Source organism: Palaemon carinicauda, chromosome 18 (assembly GCF_036898095.1).
Source record: "Palaemon carinicauda isolate YSFRI2023 chromosome 18, ASM3689809v2, whole genome shotgun sequence".
In the NCBI taxonomy this organism is placed as follows: domain Eukaryota; kingdom Metazoa; phylum Arthropoda; class Malacostraca; order Decapoda; family Palaemonidae; genus Palaemon; species Palaemon carinicauda.
In genome coordinates, this window is record NC_090742.1 from 23675290 (window position 1) to 23699468 (window position 24179).

Below are 24179 nucleotides of genomic sequence, written 5' to 3' on the forward strand. Positions count from 1 at the left end.
GAAATTCTTTTATATAGTACTTTTGAAACCAAAAATTAAATTAAATAAAGACTATTTTATATCATGCTACTGCCAAACATGTCACTACAACCAAACCCATTACTTTGTTTAGTACGTTCCATCGCCGATCATAACGAACTCGCTAACCAATTTTAACATCTGTCTATAGGTTAACTTTTGCGGCAAAAGATATCTTACCAGGTACTATGTAATAATAATGTTATAATTAATGTTGTTTTATTTATCCTTAGAAAATCAAAATAAATTAAATATGAGCAATTTTGTTTCGTGTTTTTTTTTTCCTAAAAAAATGCCTCCTTAAAAGGAAAACGGTTTTTTTACGTTTCATCGTCGATCATAAACGCATTTACTCCTGAAAGTGATATTGAAGAGCTTTTACTAAAGATGTTATTATAAATAAAGATTATAAATAGATGGTAAAATATCTATAATTAAAGTGTAGCAGCATCAAGAAATGTTGGGGTTCGCCCTTTACATAAGAATGTACTGTACATTGGATTAGACAGAACGTAGAAAAAATCAATTAGGGAAAAATCGGTATTCGATATCCTCTTCATCAGCATCGTCAATCGGGCTTTTTTATTTTTTTTATTCGCAGTCGCTAACTAGTTATCGCACTGTCAAGATCTGCACACATTCCGATAATTCACATTTGAAGGTTTTCTGGGAGAGGATGGATAGAGAAAATACCGAACTATATAAAATGTTTTTTTAACCTGTTAAGCGTCACCCACGTGATAAACCGTTCACCACGATCTACTCGGTACCGCCTTCAACTGTATATTCCGTTCATGACATTAATTGCCTTTTACAAGCCGTCAGTCTCGTGATATTACGTTTACTCGTATAGTAAGTATAGGATCACCACTTGGCAACACTCAGCATATGGGGACTGTGAATAGAAACTTATATGATGTCTGGCAACTATTTTTCTGAAGGTAGCTTGATGTTAGAAAACTTACTGGTTTCCTATCAGTGCGCTCGGGCATTCATGCATAAGTGGTTATTGGTTGTTCCTTTTGTAATGAACGGTCTAAAGAGGAAGGTTATTTCTTTAGATGAAATAAATGATATTCTTGTTGAGGAATTTGATAATGATAACCTGTTTGATAATGAGAGCACAAGTTCTGAATCCTCCAGTGATGAGTATATTGAAGAAACAGTTTTCTTTCGATGCCGAAAGCGAAAATGACTTCTCATTACCGAATGACTGGACAACGAAATTTCACAAAACTATAAAGGGAAAGGAAAAGCCGAGAGAGAGAGAGAGAGAGAGAGAGAGAGAGAGAGAGAGAGAGAGAGAGAGAGAGAGAGAGAGAGAGAGAGAGAGAAAATAAAGTGGATAAATAATGTACAAATGTATGACGAACATATTTGAAAACTATACAGGAAACGATATGAAAAGAGAGAGAGAGAGAGAGAGAGAGAGAGAGAGAGAGAGAGAGAGAGAGAGAGAGAGAGAGAGAGAGAGAGAGAGAAAATAAAGTGGATAAATAATGTACAAATGTATGACGAACATATTTGAAAACTATACAGGAAACGATATGAGAGAGAGAGAGAGAGAGAGAGAGAGAGAGAGAGAGAGAGAGAGAGAGAGAGAGAGAGAGACTTGTCCCTTTCCTTTTGTTGCTTATCCAGGCGTAAGATTTACGATTGAAGATAAAAAGAACCCATTAGAATATTCAGTACAGTATTATGTAGCCATTTGAAATGAAATAATAGTAGTATTAATTGTTTTTTTACTCAACCATTTAATTAATATCCCTACTTTTAACTATTATTATGAATTATAAGCATAAAGAAATGATATTAACTTTGAAAAATTATCATTAGTGAAATGACCGCTCAGGGCAAAAAAAGCGTGACGGTACGTTAGCGGCAACCTGGTCCAGGGGGGACGCTTAGAAGTTTTCTGACAGAAAATTACGGTAGATTATCGTACAGCAGCCTAGTGCACACTTGCGCCTAGTGGCCGTGTTTACGTGTGGGAGTGTCATCATGGATATACAGTACTATACTGTAATTTTTAACTATTGCTAGATACTGTATCAAACCTTGAAAACCCTTTTTTGTTTTTTGTATCTATAGGAAATAATTCTACATTATTCGGAAAATACTGAAAACAGTAAGCTATGCATAGTACAGTAGTAAATACTACAGTCATAGAAAATTATCAAAACTTTAACAACTTTTTATTGTTTTATTTATCCATAAAAGAAATTTTGTACAGTATTTTATAAACAAAAATCTATAAGAAGGATTTCTTACAGTATTGTTAAGATAAAAGCTACAGTATATATATATATATATATATATATATATATATATATATGTTTTATATATATATAATATATACATACATACATACATACACACACAGTGTATATACAGTATATATATAGCTAGAAAGCTAGAAATGGAGTGAAAAAAAATTGACGGGTAGGTTGCTGTTTGCCGCCATGATGTGTTTCGAAATACACGAATTTCCAATTACACGAGGCCTTTCATCGACCAAATTCTCACATAATTCGGGACCCTACTGTACTAGTATAATCTATACGTTAGTTATCCATCTGCCGTATTTACTATACCACAAATATACTGACTACCTGTATAGACCTATACCGTAGTTCAGCCGGCAGAAAATAAAAGACATTTACTTATGCATCACAACCAATCTATTTGCTGTGATATCCCGTACAATATTAAATCAGGGAGTTTTTTGATCAGGGAAACTCAGGGATAAGGGCTCTCCCCTATAGGGGTTAGAGGTGTCACACCACCCGCCCTTTACGAAATCCAATATTGCAGGGTAAATGGAAACTGATTTTAAATCAGAATATTGATGAAATATTAATCCATCAATATAGAATTGGGTTCAGAAAATATCTGGGCAGGGATACCCAAGATATATTGGAAATAACTACTAGTATAATATATACGATAGTTATTCATCTGCTGTATATACTATACTGCAATTATACTGATTACCTGTATAGACATATACTGTAGTTCAGCCGGCATATTGCCGGATTAGCTGGCTATTGTCGGAGCATCTAGCAAGCTAGAAAAGAGAGAGAGAGAGAGAGAGAGAAAGCATGGAGTGAAGGCTATCTATTACTGTATATGTATACAGTAATAAAAGATGTAAAGGTCTAATTTTACTGCCTTTCTCCGAAAAGAAGGTTCACTTCCATTTAGCCACAGTACTATTGCCGGCTTACTACTGTAGGCCAGCTTCCGGCAGCACAAGTACAGTCGGCATGCTACCTACCGAGTCAGTATCTATCTGTGCCGGTCTACTGCCGGCCAGAACAATACACTGACAACAGAAACTGTGGCCAGCAGTTCAAGGGAGAACTGGAGAACCTTGGTGACAAGAGGGGCCTCTCATCCACAGCCACCAAAGCCGGCAGTCGCCGACAGCCGTCATGGCCGTTGGCAGTCGCCGACAGCCGACGGCTGAGGAGGGGGGGGGGTCTGGGTGGCTCCGGCAACCCACCTGCAATGGTAAGGTTGCAGGACTCCAGCACAGGAAAGACAATGGCTCGGCCATCGTAAAAGAACAGAGAGGGGAGGGGAAAGGGTCCTATATGAGGTATAGGAGGGACCGGCAATGTTGCCGGATGTACACACCTTGAAGAAACTCTGTTTCAGTACCGGCACGACCACAAGCGGCAGGAGAATCATTTATTCTCCAACTTAGGAGGTGCTAATACAGTTAAGGGGATGGCAGCTCATGCCTTCCTCTCAACAAGGGAGAAACAGAGTTCCAACGCCGGTGCCATCCTAGGCCACAAGAGTATACGACTCTATAGCCTAGGGTCGGCGAGCATAGGACTAGTCTACTAGACCACAGGGAGAAGGTGGCGGTAACATTCGAGCACTTCAGGTGTAGTCTAGGGAGGGCTAGCCTCCTATGCCGGTAGTTCCGACAGTAAGGGAATGCAATCACCCCGCCGACCGACTGCCGACAAAGACTAAATACTCTGAGGTTCTGATAGAATCCCAAAACTTGCCGACGGCCGTTAAGGGATGAGACAGAAAACTCTAGGCTAGTCATGCCTGAATTCGAAATTCAAGGCCGACGCAAAGAGTTGTAGCCTAAGGCTACTCTCAGAGGGGAGAGCGATTACCCATAAATCTCTAGTGAGATTGATGATGGTTAATATAATTCCCGGAGATATCGATCTCCAGGAATGATAACCAATACACAAGGGTAACCGGGGAAATGACGAAAGTATATATTGTCTAGGTTATGTTACCCAGACAAGACGAGATTTCGGTAACCTAAATCACCAAAACTCTGACATATACGATCGCCACGGAAAGGGAAAAATATGCTTATAGATATCTTTACAATATATAATGCCTAAATAGCTGTCATAACAATGAATAAGCTATTTACACCGGAATGTCGTTCTGCTAACTAAATAGCACATGTACAAAGAACGACAGCGCCATGGCGACACCGGCGAAGATCTGCACACTAGAAATACACAATTTCATTGCGAGGCTGGAACTAAATTACATATTGTAAAGAATCAATACTCAACTTTCTAGATGGAAAAAGAAGCCGTAGAAGCATAAAGATTCCCAGAAATCGATCGGAAATGTCAGATCGACAGGGAACACCACCGTAGCGTGTCGCTACAGATAAAGGAATGACCGCCAGAGGGAGTTGGCGCGGTTTTGATACGATTGTAGTAGGGGAACCAGGGTAATCTTTGTTGCGGTTACCCTTCTATTCTGCCACGTTTTCCCCCTAGAGCCTAGAGACGTAAAGGCTATTCGGGGTGCAGATTGCCATGTGGCGTGTCAAGAATACGTCCCCTGATGATATACGATACCCTTGAGAGTAATCTTAAAGGTACTCGCGCCAGAAGTTAGAATTCTGTGAAACCTTTGGTTTGATTCTCTGGGAATATCACTGTAGTCATATATATCCTTCGGAAGCTACTAAAGGAACCTTCCATTAGGACGTCATGGCTTGAGCCCAAATAAATATATATATATATATATATATATATATATATATATATATATATATATATATATATATATATATATATATATATATATATATATATATATAAAGAGAGAGAGAGAGCGCTAATAATAATGATTAATAGTTATAAAAAAATGTATTAAAACTATGATACTCTATAACAAATTTGTGCTGATGTAATTTGCATTAGTAATCTATGAGCTAAAAAAATATTCCTTATTATTCGCAAATGTATATTTGAAATTGACTTAACTTGAACCCTACGCAAGTCGAGGTATACTTGTATAAGGTACAATGCTCATATAGAGGAAAGAAATCAGCCCAACAAAATTACAACCATAGACACACAATTTTCCACAAGAGGAACAGTGAGGCCTTTGCACTACTCACAATGGTCATTCACATCAAAATACTTTTTCTGACATGATACATATAGAATGCAGATCATGATTGCCCAGAAACAATTACCTTGAACAATATAAGCAGTAGTTATTAACAAATTCAGAAGATTACATCGTAAATGCATTAAAAATTCTAAATTGAACAATCAGGATTTTGGGGATATTTGTCAAATCCAAGCAGACTCATGCTGAAAAGACAAAGTTTTGTGGCATGCCCTGGACATTGCTTCTTGCCATTAACTGCTAGATTGTTTCATTACTTTACTAGAGGTATAAGTCTATTAAAAAAAAATAGAATAAGGATTTTTTAGTTTTAGGGGTAAATTTTCATAAAACTCAGCTTCTACATAAGCAACAATATAAACACCATGGGAGGTTCATTAAAATAGTTAAGAAAATTAGTTACGAGTACTCCAACGCAATACGGTAAATGAACAATTATGAAAATCTACACTTGAATCGAATACTAATATAAAAACTCACCTGTCTGACTTTGCATCGTATGTAATCAGATTCAAACTTGATGAACAGTGTTATCGTCTCATTTTCAGCATCATCGTCTTCATCGCTCACAATTGTTATGTCGCCGTTAAAACTACCATCAGCCTGGAAAATGCAAGATAGCTAAGACCAGTAATTTTACCTAATATCTTCAATTTCCCAAATTGCATAATATAGAGGATTCAACATTCATAGCTGTCAAGACAACAAAGGCCATTAATGTTTTTATAAAAAAAAAAAACCAAGATCAGTGGTTGCTATTTCTAGATTCCTAAAGCAAATTCAAAAAGGTATTGTTTTAAGATTTTGCTATTGCAAACAAAGGTTAATATCTATGAAACAATAAATGTATGGTAGTTGAAAGACAAAGAATGAGTAAATCCCGAGCACTATAGACACCATAAAACTTTTGATACATATATGAAAAAGGAATGTGAAGGGATAAACCACTGCTATAAATAAGACCATGACATTTGGAAGATTGTATTTAACTCAAAAAATGCAGAAAAGAGCAAATGGCAAGAAAACCATTAATTATATTATTTTAGGGCAGCTGACCTGAGGTGGGGTCAGGGATTGGGTCATTCATATGAAGAGAATAAGAAGAAGTTTTGGAAAGAAGTGAAGAAAGTAAGGAAGGCTGGCTCAAGAATGGAAGAGACAGTGAAAGATGGAAATGGAAGGTTGCTAAAAGGAGAGGAGGCAAGGAAAAGATGGGCGGAATATTTTGAAAGTTTACTGAATGTTGAGGATAATAGGGAGGCAGATATAATTGCTGTTGCAGGTGTTGAGGTGCCAGTGATGGGAGATGAGAATGAGAGAGAGATTACAATAGATGAAGTGAGGAGAGCACTAGATGAAACGAGAGTAGGAAAAGCATCTGGTATGGATGGTGTGAGAGCTGAGATGTTGAAGGAGGGGGGTGTGACTGTACTTGAATGGTTGGTGAGATTGTTTAATATGTGTTTTGTGTTGTCAATGGTACCAGTAGATTGGGTTTGTGCATGTATTGTACCACTATATAAGGGTAAAGGAGATGTGCATGAGTGTTGTAATTCAAGAGGTATTAGTTTGTTAAGCATAGTTGGAAAAGTGTATGGTAGAGTAATGATTAATAGGATCAAGGATAAAACAGAGAATGCAATCTTAGAAATACAGGGTGGTCTTAGAAGAGGTAGGGGTTGTATGAATCAGATTTTTACAGTTAGGCAGATATGCGAGAAATATTTAGCAAAAGGTAAGGAGGTGTATGTTGCGTTTATGGATCTGGAGAAAGCGTATGATAGAGTTGATAGGGAAGCAATGTGGAATGTGATGAGGTTATATAGAGTTGGTGGAAGGTTGTTGCAAGCAGTGAAAAGTTTCTACAAAGGTAGTAAAGCATGTGTTAGGATAGGAAATGAAGTGAGTGATTGGTTTCCGGTGAGAGTGGGGCTGAGACAGGGATGTGTGATGTCGCCGTGGTTGTTTAACTTGGATGTTGATGGAGTGGTGACAGAGGTGAATGCTCGAGTGCTTGGACGATGATTAAAACTGGTAGACGAGAATGACCATGAATGGGAGGTAAATCAGTTTTTGTTTGCGGATGATACTGTACTGGTTGCAGACACCGAAGAGAAGCTTGGACGATTAGTGACAGAATTTGGAAGTTCGGTGGAAGATACAGCACTCGGGGGGGGGGGGGGGGGGGGGCAGGAGCCTTATCCAAGCAAAGCAAGCACTTTAAAGGCAAATTCCTCTCCTGAAGGTACTTCTTGACAGCAGGGCCGAAAACTTGGTTTACCCATTCAACAAAGAAATGCCTAGTAACCCAAGCCTTAGAATTAGCACGCCAGAAAACATGCAGCATGTCTTTATTGACTCTATGTGCCTTAAATGGCCTAGAGTTTTCGGAATGATAAACCAATAACGGCTTTAATTTGCAGTCCCCACTGGCGTTGGCACATAGGGCAAGAGTCAACTGATCCTTCATAGGCTTATGTCCAGGCATTTTCTTCTCTTCGGCGGTGATGTATGTTCGACAAGGCATCTTTTTCCAAAACAGATCGGTTTCATCACAATTGAAAACTTGCTGCTTTACGTAGCCTTCACCCTCCACGATCTTTTCAAACTTCCTAACAAAATCGTTGGCAGCCTTGGTATTCGAACTTGAAGCCTCTCGGTGCCGAACAACTGAATGAATCCTGGTCCATCTCTTAAATTTCTCGAATCAACCGCGAGACGCCTTGAATTCCTCCGTTGTAGGATCGGTTGAACTCTCCCCCAGGAGCCCGCCGCCTTCAAGTCACAATATATAGCACTGGCCTTCTCACAAATGATCGTTTCAGTGATCGTATCGCCAACAATCTCTTTGTCCTTTATCCATATCAACAAAAGGTGTTCCCTCTCTTCCAGGGTAGGGCTACAATGTTTTGAAATAATGGTGATCCCCTTCGATAGTTTGACTGCTTTAATGGCTGCCTTCTGCTTGATGATCGTCGAGATCGTAGACATATTCAAATCATATCTCTTTGTCCTTTATCCATATCAACAAAAGGTGTTCCCTCTCTTCCAGGGTAGGGTTACAACGTTTTGAAATAATGGTGATCCCCTTCGATAGTTTGACTGCGTTAATGGCTGCCTTCTGCTTGATGATCGTCGAGATCGTAGACATATTCAAATCATATTGTTTAGCCAGATCACTCACACGCACACAGCGCTCATGTTTTTCTATAATTTCTTGCTTCAGTTCTAATGAAAGCATTGCCTTCTTCCTTTTCTCACCACTGCTACTACCTGTACCAAAAGTAAGCTTCTTAGGACCCATGATTATACGTCAAATCAAAAAGGAAACGTAAGAAAAGGAAGATAATAAGCACTGTTAATAACGGACCGAACAGAGGACAACCACCCGAAGTGCACGAGAACAGAGAACTGACTGACGCGACGCTTAATGGCGTCCCTCCGATGTGCTACCGTCTACCGGTGAAAACAAGAAACTACGATCAACGCTTCAAGAAAATTCTATGCGTATGATCTACGTCGGATGTTGGAGCATCTCTTCAGGTGTCGAGACGAAAATTTGATCGAATTTTACTTCGGATGTTGGAACAATCGTATGTAAAGGCAATCGTATGTAGAGGTTCCACTGTACTCGGTATCACAGTATGAGGTGTCAATACTTTTAGTTAGTCTTTAAATCCTCTAAATAGGATAAATAACTCTTTCTCCAGGTGATAATCAGCAAAGACACAATAACTATTTTTGAGACTGTTTCACCCATTCACTAAATCTAGATATAAACTTACAGCATTTTTTTGACAGTTAAATGGATGAAAAAAATTGAGATCATGATTTTGGAACCAAAGTAATGAATAGAAGAGATTCATGACAAGAAACAACTTACTTTCATCTTGGATAATTCTTCAGAAAACTGCTTTATACTCTCCATGGCTTTCTTCATTGCTTTTGTCCTTCGCTTTTTCACTTTGGGGTCATATATCGGAGATTCCAAAATAGATAAATCAAGATCCCTGTTGAAAGAAAAATACAACTTTTCATAAGTTACACAGTTATTTATGTGTATTGTGTGTTTCACAAAAAAGCATTTAAGTAAACTACACTCTTAACTCATATCATGTCAACTAATCTAAATAAAGCACTCCCAATTCAATACAGATAATACAATTGACTAAAATCTTGTTAATCCAAACTATTAGGGGAAGTAGAAACCTGTCCAGATAATTCAATAGTATGGAATTGCTGGATATAGGTTAGGTAAGCATCACCAATCATGGCCTAGGATATCTGCAGTTTGGTTTATTCATACAAATTCACCTAAATACATGGTAAGCTTTCGAGTTCTAATTTCTACAACTAATATAAGCCATTGGGGAAATTAATCTAAATTCCTGATTTGTAAACATCTAGACCCTAGAGTCGTGCACAACAGACTTAGGTTAGACAGGCTAAACAACGTGAATCACAACTAAAGGGAAGGCTGCTTATCAACATGCTAATTTAGTACAGTAATACATCGGTTTTCTACCATAATACATTCAGAAATTCTGGTCAAGAATTGATTTGTTCGAAAACCGAAACTATTTTTCCCATAAGCCAATGTATATCTATTTACCAAGGCACTTCCCCCAATTTTGCGGGATAGCCGACATTAAACAAAGGAACAAACGGGGACCTTTCCTCTCTCCGGTCCTCCTAGCCTGACAAGGGATTCAATCGAGTTTGGCTGGTACTGCTAGGGTGCCACAGCGCACCGACCCCCTTTATCCACTACAAATGAAGTTTCATATGCTGAATCCCCTACTGGTGCAGGGCCTATCAGAACTGCGTCACAATCGCTCGTCATCCATTCCTATTTCCAGCACGCTCTCTTGCCTCTCTCACATCTATCCTCCTATCACCCAGAGCTTTCTTCACACCATCCATCCACCCAAACCTTGGCCTTCATCTTTTGCTTCTCCCATCAACTCTTGCATTCATCACCTTCTTTACCAGGCCACCACTTCCCAAGATTGCAACATGGCCAAACCCCCTCAACACATTCATATCCACTCTAACTGCTAAATCATTTCTTACACCCGTTCTCACCCTCACTACTTCATTCCTAACACTATTCAATCAAGATACACCAGCCATACTCCTCAGACACTTCATCTCAAACACATTCAATTTCTGTCTCTCCGTCACTTTCATTCCCCACAACTCCAATCCATACATCACAGTTGGTACAATCACTTTCTTATACAGAATTCTCTTTACATTCATGCCTAACCTTCTATTCTTTACCTCTCCTTTCACTGCCCCCCCAACACTTTGCATCCTTCATTCACTCTCTGACGTACGTCTGCTTCCACTCCACCATTTGCTGAAACACCAGACCCTAAGTACTTGAACTGATCTACTCAAGTAACTCCATTCAACATGACATTCAACCTCGCACCACACTCCATTCTCTTGCATCTCATAACGTTGCTCTGACCCACATCAATTCTCAACTTTCTTCTCTCACATAACCTTCCAAACTCTGTCACTAATCAACGAAGCTTCTCTTCCGAGTCTGCAACCAATACAGTATCATCCACAAATAACAACTGATTTACCTCCCATTCATGATCACTCTTGTCTATCAGTTTCAACCTTCGATCAAGCACTCGAGCATTCGCCTCTCTCACCACTCCATCAACAAACAAATTGAACAGCCATGGCAACTTCACACATCCGTCTCGGCCCCACTCTCACTGGAAACCACTCGCTCACTTCATTTCCTATCCTAACACATGCTTTACTACCTATGTAGAAACTCTTCGCTGATTGCAATAACCTTTCACTAATTCCATATAACCTCATCACATTCCACACCGCTTCCCTATCAACTCTATCATACGTTTTCTCCAGATCCATAAACGCAACATACACCACCTTGCTTTTTGCTAAATATTTCTCTCATATCTGCCTAACTGTAAAAATCTGATTCATACAACCCCTACCTCTTCTAAAACCACCCTGTACGTCTAAGATTGCATTCTCACCCTTCCCTTTTATCTTTGTCTCACACAAAGCAAATTTATCCATTCTTCTATTCTTAAGCATATTTCCAATCTCACATCTTTAACCCTCTATCGTACTACCTCCACTCACATTCAACCTCGCACCACACTCCATTCTCTTGCATCTCATAACGTTGCTCTGACCCACATCAATTCTCAACTTCCTTCTCTCACATAACCTTCCAAACTCTGTCACTAATCAACGAAGCTTCTCTTCCGAGTCTGCAACCAATACAGTATCATCCACAAATAACAACTGATTTACCTCCCATTCATGATCACTCTTGTCTATCAGTTTCAACCTTCGATCAAGCACTCGAGCATTCGCCTCTCTCACCACTCCATCAACAAACAAATTGAACAGCCATGGCAACTTCACACATCCGTCTCGAATGCGAGGAGCAGTCACTCTCCCCCCAGCTCAACCTCTTTGATATCTCACATGAATACGATACAGGTTAGGGGGTTCCCAGTCCCCTCATCCCGTCCCTTTTAGTGGCCTCTTACGACACGCAGCAATACATTGCAGCTACTCTAACTGTTGTTATGGCCCCGCAGCCACAGGGGGCATAATATAAACTATATTAATCTGTTTATAAACACCTGATAAATGTTTACATTCTAAAACTAAATACTGTACTAATATGCAAAAACATGTATCTAAACTACTAAAACTAAATACAAAATAAAATAAATTTAAACACTTTTTGTATCATCTACTTACCTTTTTAACTGCGGTGTAATGGCATACTGTACGTGAATGGATGTAGAGAGAAGGGGAAGGGTTACTAATTTTAAGGGGAATCCCCTTCCATGAAAAGAGTGGGTAACTGTTCTTCATGAGTTTTTTCCTCGTCTCCTTCTTTTGCACAGGTGAATCAATCTGTGCAGTTGCTCTCCTTTTTTCTTTAACTAAGAACCTATCCATTATACATTGTTTCTTATTTTGTTGCATAATTCTTCTCAAGTAGGTCATAAACTCACTGAAAATGTTCACTGAACAATTTTCTACCACTGTATCCAGGTGATATTTTTCAACAAAAATCTGTAGTTCACCCATTTTGCCCGTATTTCAGTGATTACGGTACTCGATACCTCCTCCCTTCCTTCATTCTCTTTAGATGACAGTTCTTCAACCATACCCTTCTGCTGGTATTTTTGCACGTGCAACAACTCTTCAGTTTCAGTGGTTAACTTGGTAGAGTGGCCTTCCAAAAGTTTATCAATGTTTTCTTTTTCGACAGGAAGTTATTCCAATGGACGTCATGACATCAATGTCAAATTCCTTCGAATGAAAGCACTCAAAGTCTCTTTCCAGTACACACTCTGGCCTAGGTTTTTGCCATGCCGAATTTATGTACTCTGGACTGATTTGTGCTAAGCATGAATAGACTGTTGTAATCTACATTTGTTATTCTTTCAAGAATTTTGAATGCCTCTATTAAGTGTCCCCATAGTCGTTAAGTTTGTAGATCAAATAAGTTCAAACATTTCATCCTGTCTATATCCAAATTGCCTCAGTGTTCAAACTAATTTGATGACCCAAGCTTGTACTGCTTCCAGTCTATCTATATCCTTCTGAATACTTGGACCCCAGAATTGGACTCCGTATTTCAGATGGGGTCTTACTAGTGATGTGTACAGCTGTAGTACAGTGTCTTTGTTTCTGTATTTGGATTGTCTCTTTATGTAGGCTATTAGTTTCTGTGCTTTCTTTTCAGCTTTTATGCTCTGCTTGAACTTAAAATCCTTGCTGATAATAATACCGACATGTTCCTTCTGGTCTACACTTTCTATTTTATTACCTAGCAGTGAGTAATCTGATTGTGGGTTACTATAACCTATGTGCACGACTTTACATTTCCCACAGTCAAAAAGCATTTGCCATTTTCTGGACCATTCTCCTAGCTTCATTATTCCTCTCTTAAGGCTTCTATGTCTTCAAAGTTCGCAGCATTCATGTCCAATTTAGTGTCATAACCAAACTTGGCTATTCTACTAGTTAATCCTAAATCTATGTCGTTAATGTAGATCAGAAATAGCAATGGTCCAAGGATGTATCCTTGAGGTACTCCGCTTGTAACTGCTGCCGACTCTGAAGCTTCTCCATTGATTACAACTCTGTTTTCTGTTTGTTAGCCAATCTTCGATCCATTTAACTAGCTCGTCAATGATGCCTAGAGCTCTAATTTTGACCATTAATTTTTAATGAGGAACTTTGTCAAAAGCCTTTTGAAAGTCTAGGTATATGATGTCTATTGCCACGCTTTTGTCATAAATGCTAATCATGTGGAAAAATTCCAAAAGATTTGTCACACATGATCTCTTTTGTCTAAAACCATGTTGGATGTCTATCAAAAGATTGTTTTTCTCTATATGTTCCGCTATTGAATCTACTATAATTGATTAAAAAATTTTCAAAGTACTAAACTTAGACACACTGGTCTGTAATTTCCAGGTTCTTCTTTTGGCCCCTTCTTGTATATTGGAGGAATATTGCCTAGTTTCCATTGTTATGGTGCCTTTCTTTCATTGGCTGTCTTTTGGAACATTTTGTAAGAGTGAGGTTATCTCTTCTAGTTCTATACTCTCTCTTGGATGAATATTATCTGGACCTGGTGCCTTAGACTTACGGAGTCCTTTTATTTTATTTTTGACATCAACCATTGAAAAGGTGATTCTATTTAACAGTTGTGGCCCTTCATATTTGATAGCTGGTTTAGGGAGGGTCGTTGATTCTTCCCTAGTGAATCCAGTTGTGAAATGTTATTTTCATTAGTAAAATAAATTTTTGAATATACTTACCCGATAATCATGTAGCTGTCAACTCCGTTGCCCGACAGAATTCTACGGACGGGATACGCCAGCGATCGCTATACAAGAGGGGGGTGTACTCACCAGCGCCATCTGTGGCCAGGTACTGCAGTACTTCTTGTCAACACCACCTCAATTTTTCCTCGGTCCACTGGTTCTCTATGGGGAGGAAGGGTGGGTCAATTAAATCATGATTATCGGGTAAGTATATTCAAAAATTTATTTTACTAATGAAAATAACATTTTTCAATATTAATCTTACCCGATAATCATGTAGCTGATTCACACCCAGGGGGGTGGGTGAAAACCAGTGTACATGTTAATCAAGAAGCTAAGTATCCCGTATTTCATATTATCAGTTATTCAAAATAACAATGAAATTATAAGTACCTGGTAAGGAAGTCGACTTGAACCATTACTCTGCCTTTAATAAGTTCGTCTTCCTTACTGAGCGCAGCGTTCCTCTTAGGAGGCTGAACAACTCTAAGGTGCTGAAGTATAAAGGGCTGCAACCCATACTAAAGGACCTCTACACAACCTCTAACCTAGGCGCTTCTCAAGAAAGAATTGACCATCCGCCAAATCAACTAGGATGCGGAAGGCTTCTTAGCCTACCGTAACAACCCAAAACAACAATAAAAGCATTCAAGAGAAAGGTTAAAAAAGGTTATGGGATTAAGGGAATGTAGTGGCTGAGATCTCACCTACTACTGCACTCGCTGCTACGAATGGTCCCAGGGTGTAGCAGTTCTCGTAAAGAGACTGGACATCTTTGAGATAGAATGATGCAAACACTGACTTGCTCCTCCAATAGGTTGCATCCATAATACTCTGCAGAGAACGGTTCTGTTTGAAGGCCATCGAAGTAGCCACAGCTCTCACTTCGTGTGTCCTTACCTTCAGCAAAGCAAGGTCTTCATCCTTCATGTGAGAATGAGCTTCTCTAATCAGAAGCCTTATGTAATACGAAACTGCGTTCTTGGACATAGGCATCGAAGGTTTCTTAATGGCACACCATAAGGCCTCTGATTGTCCTCGTATAGGTTTTGACCTTTTAAGATAGTACTTTAGAGCTCTGACAGGGCAAAGAACTCTCTCTAGCTCGTTACCCACCATGTTGGAAAGGCTAGGAATTTCGAACGATCTAGGCCAAGGACGTGAAGGAAGTTCATTTTTTGCCAAAAACCCGAGCTGTAAGGAACATGTAGCTGTTTCGGATGTGAATCCTATGTTCCTGCTGAAGGCGTGAACCTCACTAACTCTTTTGGCTGTTGCAAGGCAGACGAGGAAAAGAGTTTTGAGAGTAAGGTCTTTGAAAGAGGCTGACTGGAGAGGTTCAAATCTAGGAGACATAAGGAACCTTAAGACTACGTCTAGATTCCAGCCTGGAGTGGACAAGCGACGTTCTTTAGAGGTCTCGAAAGACTTAAGGATGTCCTGTAGATCTTTGTTGGAGGAAAGATCCAAGCCTCTGTGGCGGAAAACTGTTGCCAACATACTTCTGTACCCTTTGATCGTAGGAGCCGAAAGAGATCTAACATTCCTAAGATGCAACAGGAAGTCAGCAACTTGGGTTACAGAGGTACTGGTAGAGGAAACTGCATTGGCTCTGCACCAGCTTCTGAAGACTTCCCACTTGGATTGATAGACTCTGCGAGTGGATATCCTCCTTGCTCTGGCAATCGCTCTGGCTGCCTCCTTCGAAAAGCCTCTAGCTCTAGAGAGTCTTTCGATAGTCTGAAGGCAGTCAGACGAAGAGCGTGGAGGCTTGGGTGTACCTTCTTTACGTGAGGTTGACGTAGAAGGTCCACTCTTAGAGGGAGAGTCCTGGGAACGTCGACCAGCCATTGCAGTACCTCTGTGAACCATTCTCTTGCAGGCCAAAGGGGAGCAACCAACGTCAGCCGTGTCCCTTCGTGAGAGACGAACTTCTGAATAACTCTGTTGATGATCTTGAACGGCGGGAATGCATATAGATCGAGGTGGGACCAATCCAGCAGAAAAGCATCCACGTGAACTGCTGCCGGGTCTGGGATTGGGGAACAGTACAATGGGAGCCTCTTGGTCATCGAGGTAGCGAACAGATCTATCGTTGGCTGACCCCACAAGGCCCAAAGCCTGTTGCACACGTTCTTGTGAAGGGTCCATTCTGTGGGGATGACTTGACCCTTCCTGCTGAGGCGATCTGCCGAGACATTCATATTGCCTTGAATGAATCTCGTTACCAGCGTGAGGTTTCGACTTCTTGACCAAATGAGGAGGTCCCTTGCTATCTCGTACAGCTTCCTCGAATGAGTCCCTCCCTGCTTGGAGATGTACGCCAAGGCTGTGGTGTTGTCGGAGTTCACCTCCACCACCTTGTTTAGCAGGAGGGACTTGAAGTTCATTAAGGCCAGATGTACTGCCAACAACTCCTTGCAATTGATGTGAAGCGTTTCCTGTTCCTTGTTCCATGTTCCCGAGCATTCCTGTCCGTCCAAGGTCGCGCCCCAGCCCGAGTCTGATGCGTCCGAATAGAGATGAAGATTGGGGGTCTGAACAGCTAACGAGAGACCCTCCTTGAGAAGGATGTTGCTCTTCCACCACATGAGAGTAGTCTTCATCTCTTTGGTAACAGGAATAGAGACCGCTTCGAGCGTCATATTCTTGTCCCAGTGAGCTGCTAGATGGTATTGAAGGGGGCGGAGGTGGAGTCTCCCTAACTCGGTGAACAGGGCTAACGATGACAGGGTCCCTGTTAGACTCATCCACTGTCTCACCGAGCATCTGTTCCTCTTCAGCATGCTCAGGATGCACTCTAGGGCTTGGTTGATTCTTGGGGCCGACGGAAAAGCCCGAAAAGCTTGACTCCGAATCTCCATTCCCAGGTAAACGATGGTTTGGGAAGGAATAAGCTGGGACTTCTCTAAGTTGACCAAAAGACCCAGTTCCTTGGTCAAGTCCAAAGTCCATCTGAGACTCTCCAGACAGCGACGACTTGTGGGGGCTCTTAAAAGCCAGTCGTCTAAATAAAGGGAGGCTCTGATGTCCGCCAAGTGGAGGAATTTCGCAATATTCCTCATCAGTCGCGTAAACACCAGAGGTGCCGTGCTTAGGCCAAAACACAGGGCTTGGAATTGGTACACAACCTTTCCAAAAACGAATCTCAGAAAAGGTTGGGAGTCTGGATGAATGGGGACGTGAAAGTAGGCGTCTTTCAGATCCAACGAGACCATCCAGTCCTCCTGCCTGACCGCTGCTAGGACCGACTTCGTCGTCTCCATAGTGAACGTCTGCTTGGTGACATAAGCATTGAGCGCACTGACGTCCAGCACCGGTCTCCAACCTCCTGTCTTCTTGGCCACCAGGAAGAGACGGTTGTAGAAGCCCGGGGATTGATGATCCCGGACTATCACCACTGCCTCCTTCTGTAACAGGAGCGACACCTCTTGATGTAACGCTAGCCTCTTGTCCTTTTCCTTGTAGTTGGGAGAGAGGTTGATGGGAGAAGTGGTCAGAGGGGGATTGCGGCAGAATGGGATCCTGTAACCCTCCCTTAGCCACTTGACAGACTGGGCGTCTGCACCTCTTCTTTCCCAAGCTTGCCAGGTCTTGAGTCTGGCTCCTACAGCTGTCTGGAGAGGAGGAGAGTCAATGTTTGCTTTTCGAAGACTTGGTACCTTTCTTGGACCTGCCCCTGTGACCGTCTGGGCGGGTACCTCCTCGGCTGGGGGCTCTGCCACGAAAGGGCGGAATAAATCTGGTAGCAGGAGTATCAGCCACTGGGGTGCGGTAAGTTCTTGGTACTGAAGGTGCAACCTTAGCCTTCCGTGCTGAAGAGGCCACGAGGTCATGCGTATCCTTCTGTATAAGAGCCGCAGACATTTCCTTGATAAGATCCTCAGGAAACAGGAACTTAGAAAGAGGAGCAAAAAGTAACTGTGACCTTTGGCAAGAGGTGATACCAGTGGAAAGGAAGGAGCAAAGTTGTCCCCTTTTCTTGAGGACTCCCGATACAAACATAGAGGCAAGTTCGCCGGAACCATCGCGAATTGCTTTGTCCATACAGGACATGATCAGCATGGCCGAGTCTTTGTCAGAAGGGGCAGTCTTCTTGCTCAAGGCCCCCAGGCACCAGTCGAGGAAATTAAAAATTTCAAAGGCGCGAAAGACTCCCTTTAAGAAGTGGTCCAGGTCAGAAAAGGTCCAGCAGACCTTAGAGCGTCTCATAGCCGACCTTCGTGGAGAGTCAACCAAACTTGAGAAGTCAGCCTGGGCAGAGGCAGGGACCCCCAAGCCTGGTTCCTCTCCCGTGGCATACCAGACGCCCGCCTTAGAAGTCAGCTTAGGAGGCGGAAACATAAAAGACGTCCTTCCCAGTTGCTGCTTGGACTGCAACCAATCCCCTAACATTCTCAAAGCTCTCTTTGATGATCTAGCGAAGACAAGCTTAGTGTAGGCAGACTTAATAGGTTGCATGCCTAGAGAGAACTCGGATGGAGGAGAGCGAGGGGTAGCAGAAACAAAGTGTTCAGGGTATAACTCTCTGAACAGAGTTAGGACCTTGCAAAAGTCAATGGAGGGTGGCAATGACTTGGGTTCCTCCACATCAGATGAAGGATCATCCAGGTGAGCAGCTTCATCCTCAGAAACCTCATCACCTGAGGGTTGAGAAGCGAGAGGTAACGATAAAGCGGTATGCTGAATGGCTGAATCCTGAAGAGCGGGTGCATGCGCACTTGCGGATTCATCCTCAAGTCTCTGCTGAAGAGGATGAGGGCTGGTAATGACAAAGTCATGAGGCTGGGAAGAAGGAGGTTCTGCGGGGGTCTGAGGAGCAAGCGTGGTGAGAGGCGAATGCTGTAAAGCATGAGGCTCATGCTGCATAGTCTGCGGTTCAAGTTGAATGGGAAGCGGCTCAAGCTGAGAAGAAAGTGGTTGCTGCATGCGTTGAGGTGGCTGTCTCATAGCATGAGGTTCCTGCCTCAAGAGTTGCGCTTGCCTCAAGGGTTGAGGTGGCTGCGCAGAGAGAGGCTCTTGTCTCACGAGTTGAGGTTCTAGCCTCAAGAGTTGAGGTGCTTGCCTCGAGAGTTGAGGTTCTCGCCTCGAGGAAAGTGGAGGTGGCTGCCGCAAGAGTTGAGGTTGCTGCCTCAAGGATGGTGGAGGTTGTCGCACGGCAAGAGGTTGCTGCCTCGAGGATGGTTGCAACGCATGAGGCTCCTGCCTCAAGGGTAGAGGAGGTTGCTGCAAAGCATAAGGCTCCTGCCCCAAGTGTTGAGGAGGTTGCCGCGTGGCAAGAGGCTCCTGCCTCAAGGAAAGTGGAGGTTGCTGCACAGCGCTGGTATCTGGCAACTCCCAATGCGGCAGCTCACGCATGGAGGTAGCTTGAGGAACCTCAACATCATACGTCTGGCAGGCTGGACTGCGCAGAGGTGGAGGAGCGCTCGCAGGAGGAGGTGTGTTAACCTTCTCTGCCTGAAACTCCTGCATCAACACCGCAAGCTGCGACTGCATAGTCTGCAGCGTAGCCAACTTGGGATCAACAGAAGTTGAGGTCTGTTGAGGCATAGCTTTAACAGAAGTTGAGGTCTGTTGAGGCATCGCTTTACCTCTCTTAGGAGGCGTGCAGCCATCCGATGACTGCGGCGAGTCCGAACTAGCCCAGTGGCTACACCTGGGCTGTTGGACTCGCGCGGTCTGGACCTTACGCTTAAGAGGCCTTGAGACCTGGGTCCAGCGTTTCCTCCCGGAAACATCTTCTGCAGACGAGGAAATTAAGGGCTCAATCGTCTGAGAGTGGAAGTGACGATCTCTATAAGATACGCCCGCAACCACTGAGGATACTACTGTGCGCCGATCAAGGCCTGCCGAACCCTTTTGCCCTTCGACATTGCTTCTCCCCTGGGCTTGGGAGCTTGCAAGAGGTCCCGGACTGGGAGGACGACTGGCACGCACAGAAGTATCCTCATGCGCAACACTGACACTGACACTAGGCTGGCACTACCACTTCCCACTGCACTTTTCACTTTAAGTTCCTTGACATCTGCCAAGAGAAACTTGTGGTCACTCACTACCGACTCCACCTTATCACCTAAAGCCTGAATGGCACGTAAAACATCCGACATATCAGGCTGAGCACGGATAATAGGTTCGGGGGTAGCCACTACAGGGGGAGGAAAAGGTTGAGGATCATGGGGGGAGGAATAAAGCAAAGAGCGAGCAGAACTCCTCCTAACTCTCTCCCTCTCTAACTTAGTCGTATACTTGAGGAATTGAATAAAATCAAATTCCGAAAGCCCGGCACATTCCTCACATCGATCTTCCAACTGACAGGATTTTCCCCTACAGTCGGAACAAACGGTGTGAGGATCAACCGAGGCCTTCGGAAGACGCCTAATACAAGTCCTAACACTACATCGTCTTTGGGTAGGAGCTTGAGAATGGTCGGACATCTTGAATCAGAGAACAGTCAAGAGGGGTTTCCAAATTAAAGCAAAGATCGTTATACCATTAATCAAAATCAATCCAAAAGCTATCTAAGCTAAGGGAAAAGCTTCCTGTATAGCGAAAGCTGAAATCTCAGAGCAATACTTCACCAAAACCGTGAACAAAGACTCCAAAATCATAAGCGTATCCATGTAGGTCTTGCCGGAAGCACGACAGAGGAAAAATTGAGGTGGTGTTGACAAGAAGTACTGCAGTACCTGGCCACAGATGGCGCTGGTGAGTACACCCCCCTCGCTATACCCCCCCCTCTTGTATAGCGATCGCTGGCGTATCCCGTCCGTAGAATTCTGTCGGGCAACGGAGTTGACAGCTACATGATTATCGGGTAAGATTAATATTGAAAAATATGCATTCATCACTTCAGTTTTTTCCAAATCATTGTTATAAGATTACCCTCCGAGTCTCTTAATGGGCTAATGTTATTTTTTATCAGTTTTCTACTGTTTACATATGCATAAAATTGAAGCCACACTTTTCTTTTCATTGATCTTGGCCTTTCTAACTAGTTTATCTACTTTTGGCTTAAGTTCTGGTGCTTGGAAATTTCATGGATTGACGGCTGTGGACCCATAAATTTATGTTTCCTGTCTCTACTTCTTATTGCATTGGCTATTTCTCTGTTGAACCACTTAGGTTGTGGAGTTCCATTTGGTAAAATTTTTCTATGTGGTATACATTTGGCCCTTTATTCTTTATATATTTCTACAAAGGAGTCCCATTGTATATTTATGTTCTCTGTTTCGTCATATTCTAAATTCTTGGTGTATTCCTTCAGTTTTACCCAGTTACTACATTTGTAGTCTAGCTTTTTTATAATTTTCTTTCTTTTAGAAGAGGAATATTTACTTGAAACCTAACTATTTTATGGTCACTTTTGCTAACAATTTTGCCTACTGAAACACTGGACCCTAAATTTTCTTCTGTTGTTAGCAAAATGTCTAGTATGTTGTTTCCCCTAGTTGGTTTATCGACCCACTGACAGAGGAATTTATTGTTGACAAATTCTACTGTGATTGATGTAGAATTCATAGTGTCCCAGTTTACTACTGCATTGAAGTCTCCCATTAGGACAACTGGCTTATTGTTAACTTCTTGTCCAAGTTAAAATACAGCTCTTCGTCCTGTTCTTGTTTGATGTGGTGGTCTGTATATTAAGAGCAAGGACTTGTTTTTTCCTATAGTGTTAATGTTTGCACCTGCCACTTCACATTTGGTTTCTAATTTAATTTATATAGAGTTTAAGTGATTTTTAACAGAGCATTACCTCTCCACCTTTTTTAGTAAGGCGATCCTTTTTGAAAAGTTTGAAACCTGGGATTTCGTATTCTATGATAAAATCCTTTGTTTTTTCTTGAATCCAGATCTCGGTATCTAGTTCCTCACTAGAAAAAGTTTGATATGGCGCTCCCAGTATTTCCGTATACAGTAATACCTTGATACGAGCTTAATGTGTTCCGGGACCCGAGCTCGTATGTCAATTTGCACGTATCTCAGATCAATTTTTCCCATATAAAATAACTAGAAAAAAAATTAATCCGTTACCACCCTCTGAAAAAAAAACCTAAAAACAGTATATTAAGGTGGAAAAACATGTTTATAATTGTCCTAATTCACAACCTAAAATAACAAAATAACAAATACCTATGTACTGGTTATGATTTGCGATAAAATGTGACATTATTATAGAGTTCTTACCTTTCGAGACAGAGAGTAGCGGCTAACGGCGGTGTGTGCGGAGGAGGAGGAAGAGAGAAAGGAGAGGAGAGAGACTTGACGGCAATACGTTTGGTACGCTACACTTTTGTAACACTACGTAACATAACTTAAAACTTTAAATTTAGCTTGAATGAAATTAGCTTACTGTACATACACTTAAAAATAAAGGTTAATTTTACGTTACAATAAAATGAATTCTAATTTTGTTTTCATTTTTATTTTTTTACTTTTCTTCTTCTGGCTTGGCTCTTTTTGCCTCGCTTTCACCTAGACTTTTTGCCGGCCTTTTTAAAAGGAACCTATCAAGGGATGTTTGATTTTGTCTCCCCTTCAAAATGTTACGAAAATGACGTACACAAGTGTCGTCACAAAAGGCTAACGCACGACCACATGCCAACTTGTCCGGGTGCCTCTTTTCCATAAAATCAGAAAACTCCTACCACTTCGCTAACATGTCTCTGATTTCCTTCTTTATAGCATCCTTCTGCTTGAGGATGGTACATATTGTTGATACTGTATACTCCTCTCTTATTGGCGGGCCAGCTCAGACACTTGTACACCCCTCTCATGTTTTTTTATTAGTATTTCATGCTTTACCTCGATTGTCATCATACAATTTTTCTTTTCACTACCGTTGTTTGCACTCGCTTGCTTTGGACCCATTGCTTATTCACTTAATTCTGTACTGATTAACGCAAAAAACATGTAAAAAATGCAAACACTACGGCCGATGCTCGGAGATAACTTTACGCGACGGAGATCCGACGGGAAAGAGCGAGCGATGCTGTCCTCGTGAGCAGCCTCTTGCATACTCGGCCACCTAGCGGCCGCATAGGGAACCGTCTCGTATCTCGGGGCAAAAATTTGCAAGAAACTTTCCTCGTATCTCAAATTTCTCGTATGTTGGGACACTTGTATGTCGAGGTATCACTGTACGTCAGTGGCCGAAACAAAAGTAAAGGCTCTCTGGCTAGACAGGGTGTGGGGCGAGATGGATAACTGCTCGTTATTCAAGTTTTAACAATTATTTCCAACTTGAGCTCCCTAATTAAAGGACGAAGGGTTTTGTATGTCACGTAGGAATAAATCATACAGTAATCCAGACTCCATGAGGCTAGGGATTTCAGGAAGCTGTTGACCAGAAGTGAATCAATCACCGAATACACAATTCAGTTAACTACCACGAACAGACTGGAATGTCCGTAGATGACCCAACCTACCTCAATCACCTATTGCATGGATGCATTGTACCTGATCAAGAGAAGCTTGACCGACTAGTGATAATTTGGAAGGGTGTGTGAGAGAAGGAAGTTGAGAGTTAATGTGGGTAAGAGTAAGGTTATGAGATGTACGAGAAGGGAAGGTGGTGCAAGGTTGAATGTCATGTTGAATGGAGAGTTAATTGAGGAGGTGGATCAGTTTAAGTACTTGGGGTCTGTTGTTGCAGCAAATGGTGGAGTGGAAGCAGATGTACGTCAGAGAGTGAATGAAGGTTGCAAAGTGTTGGGGGCAGTTAAGGGAGTAGTAAAAATAGAGGGTTGGGCATGAATGTAAAGAGAGTTCTATATGAGAAAGTGATTGTACCAACTGTGATGTATGGATCGGAGTTGTGGGGAATGAAAGTGATGGAGAGACAGAAATTGAATGTGTTTGAGATGAAGTGTCTGAGGAGTATGGCTGGTGTAT

General features: G+C 41.9%; 1 protein-coding gene across 1 annotated transcript in view; it reads right to left on the reverse strand.

Moving 5' to 3' along the window:
• The window catches only part of LOC137657224 (NFATC2-interacting protein-like), a 139157-nt gene that overhangs the window by 24689 nt on the left and 90289 nt on the right, over positions 1-24179 (reverse strand). The window contains exons 9-10 of the mRNA XM_068391566.1: positions 9317-9443; positions 5914-6036 (exon numbers count right to left, since the gene is read on the reverse strand). Coding sequence (XP_068247667.1) covers positions 5914-6036; positions 9317-9443 — 250 coding nt within the window. The remainder of the gene's footprint in view (positions 1-5913; positions 6037-9316; positions 9444-24179) is intronic.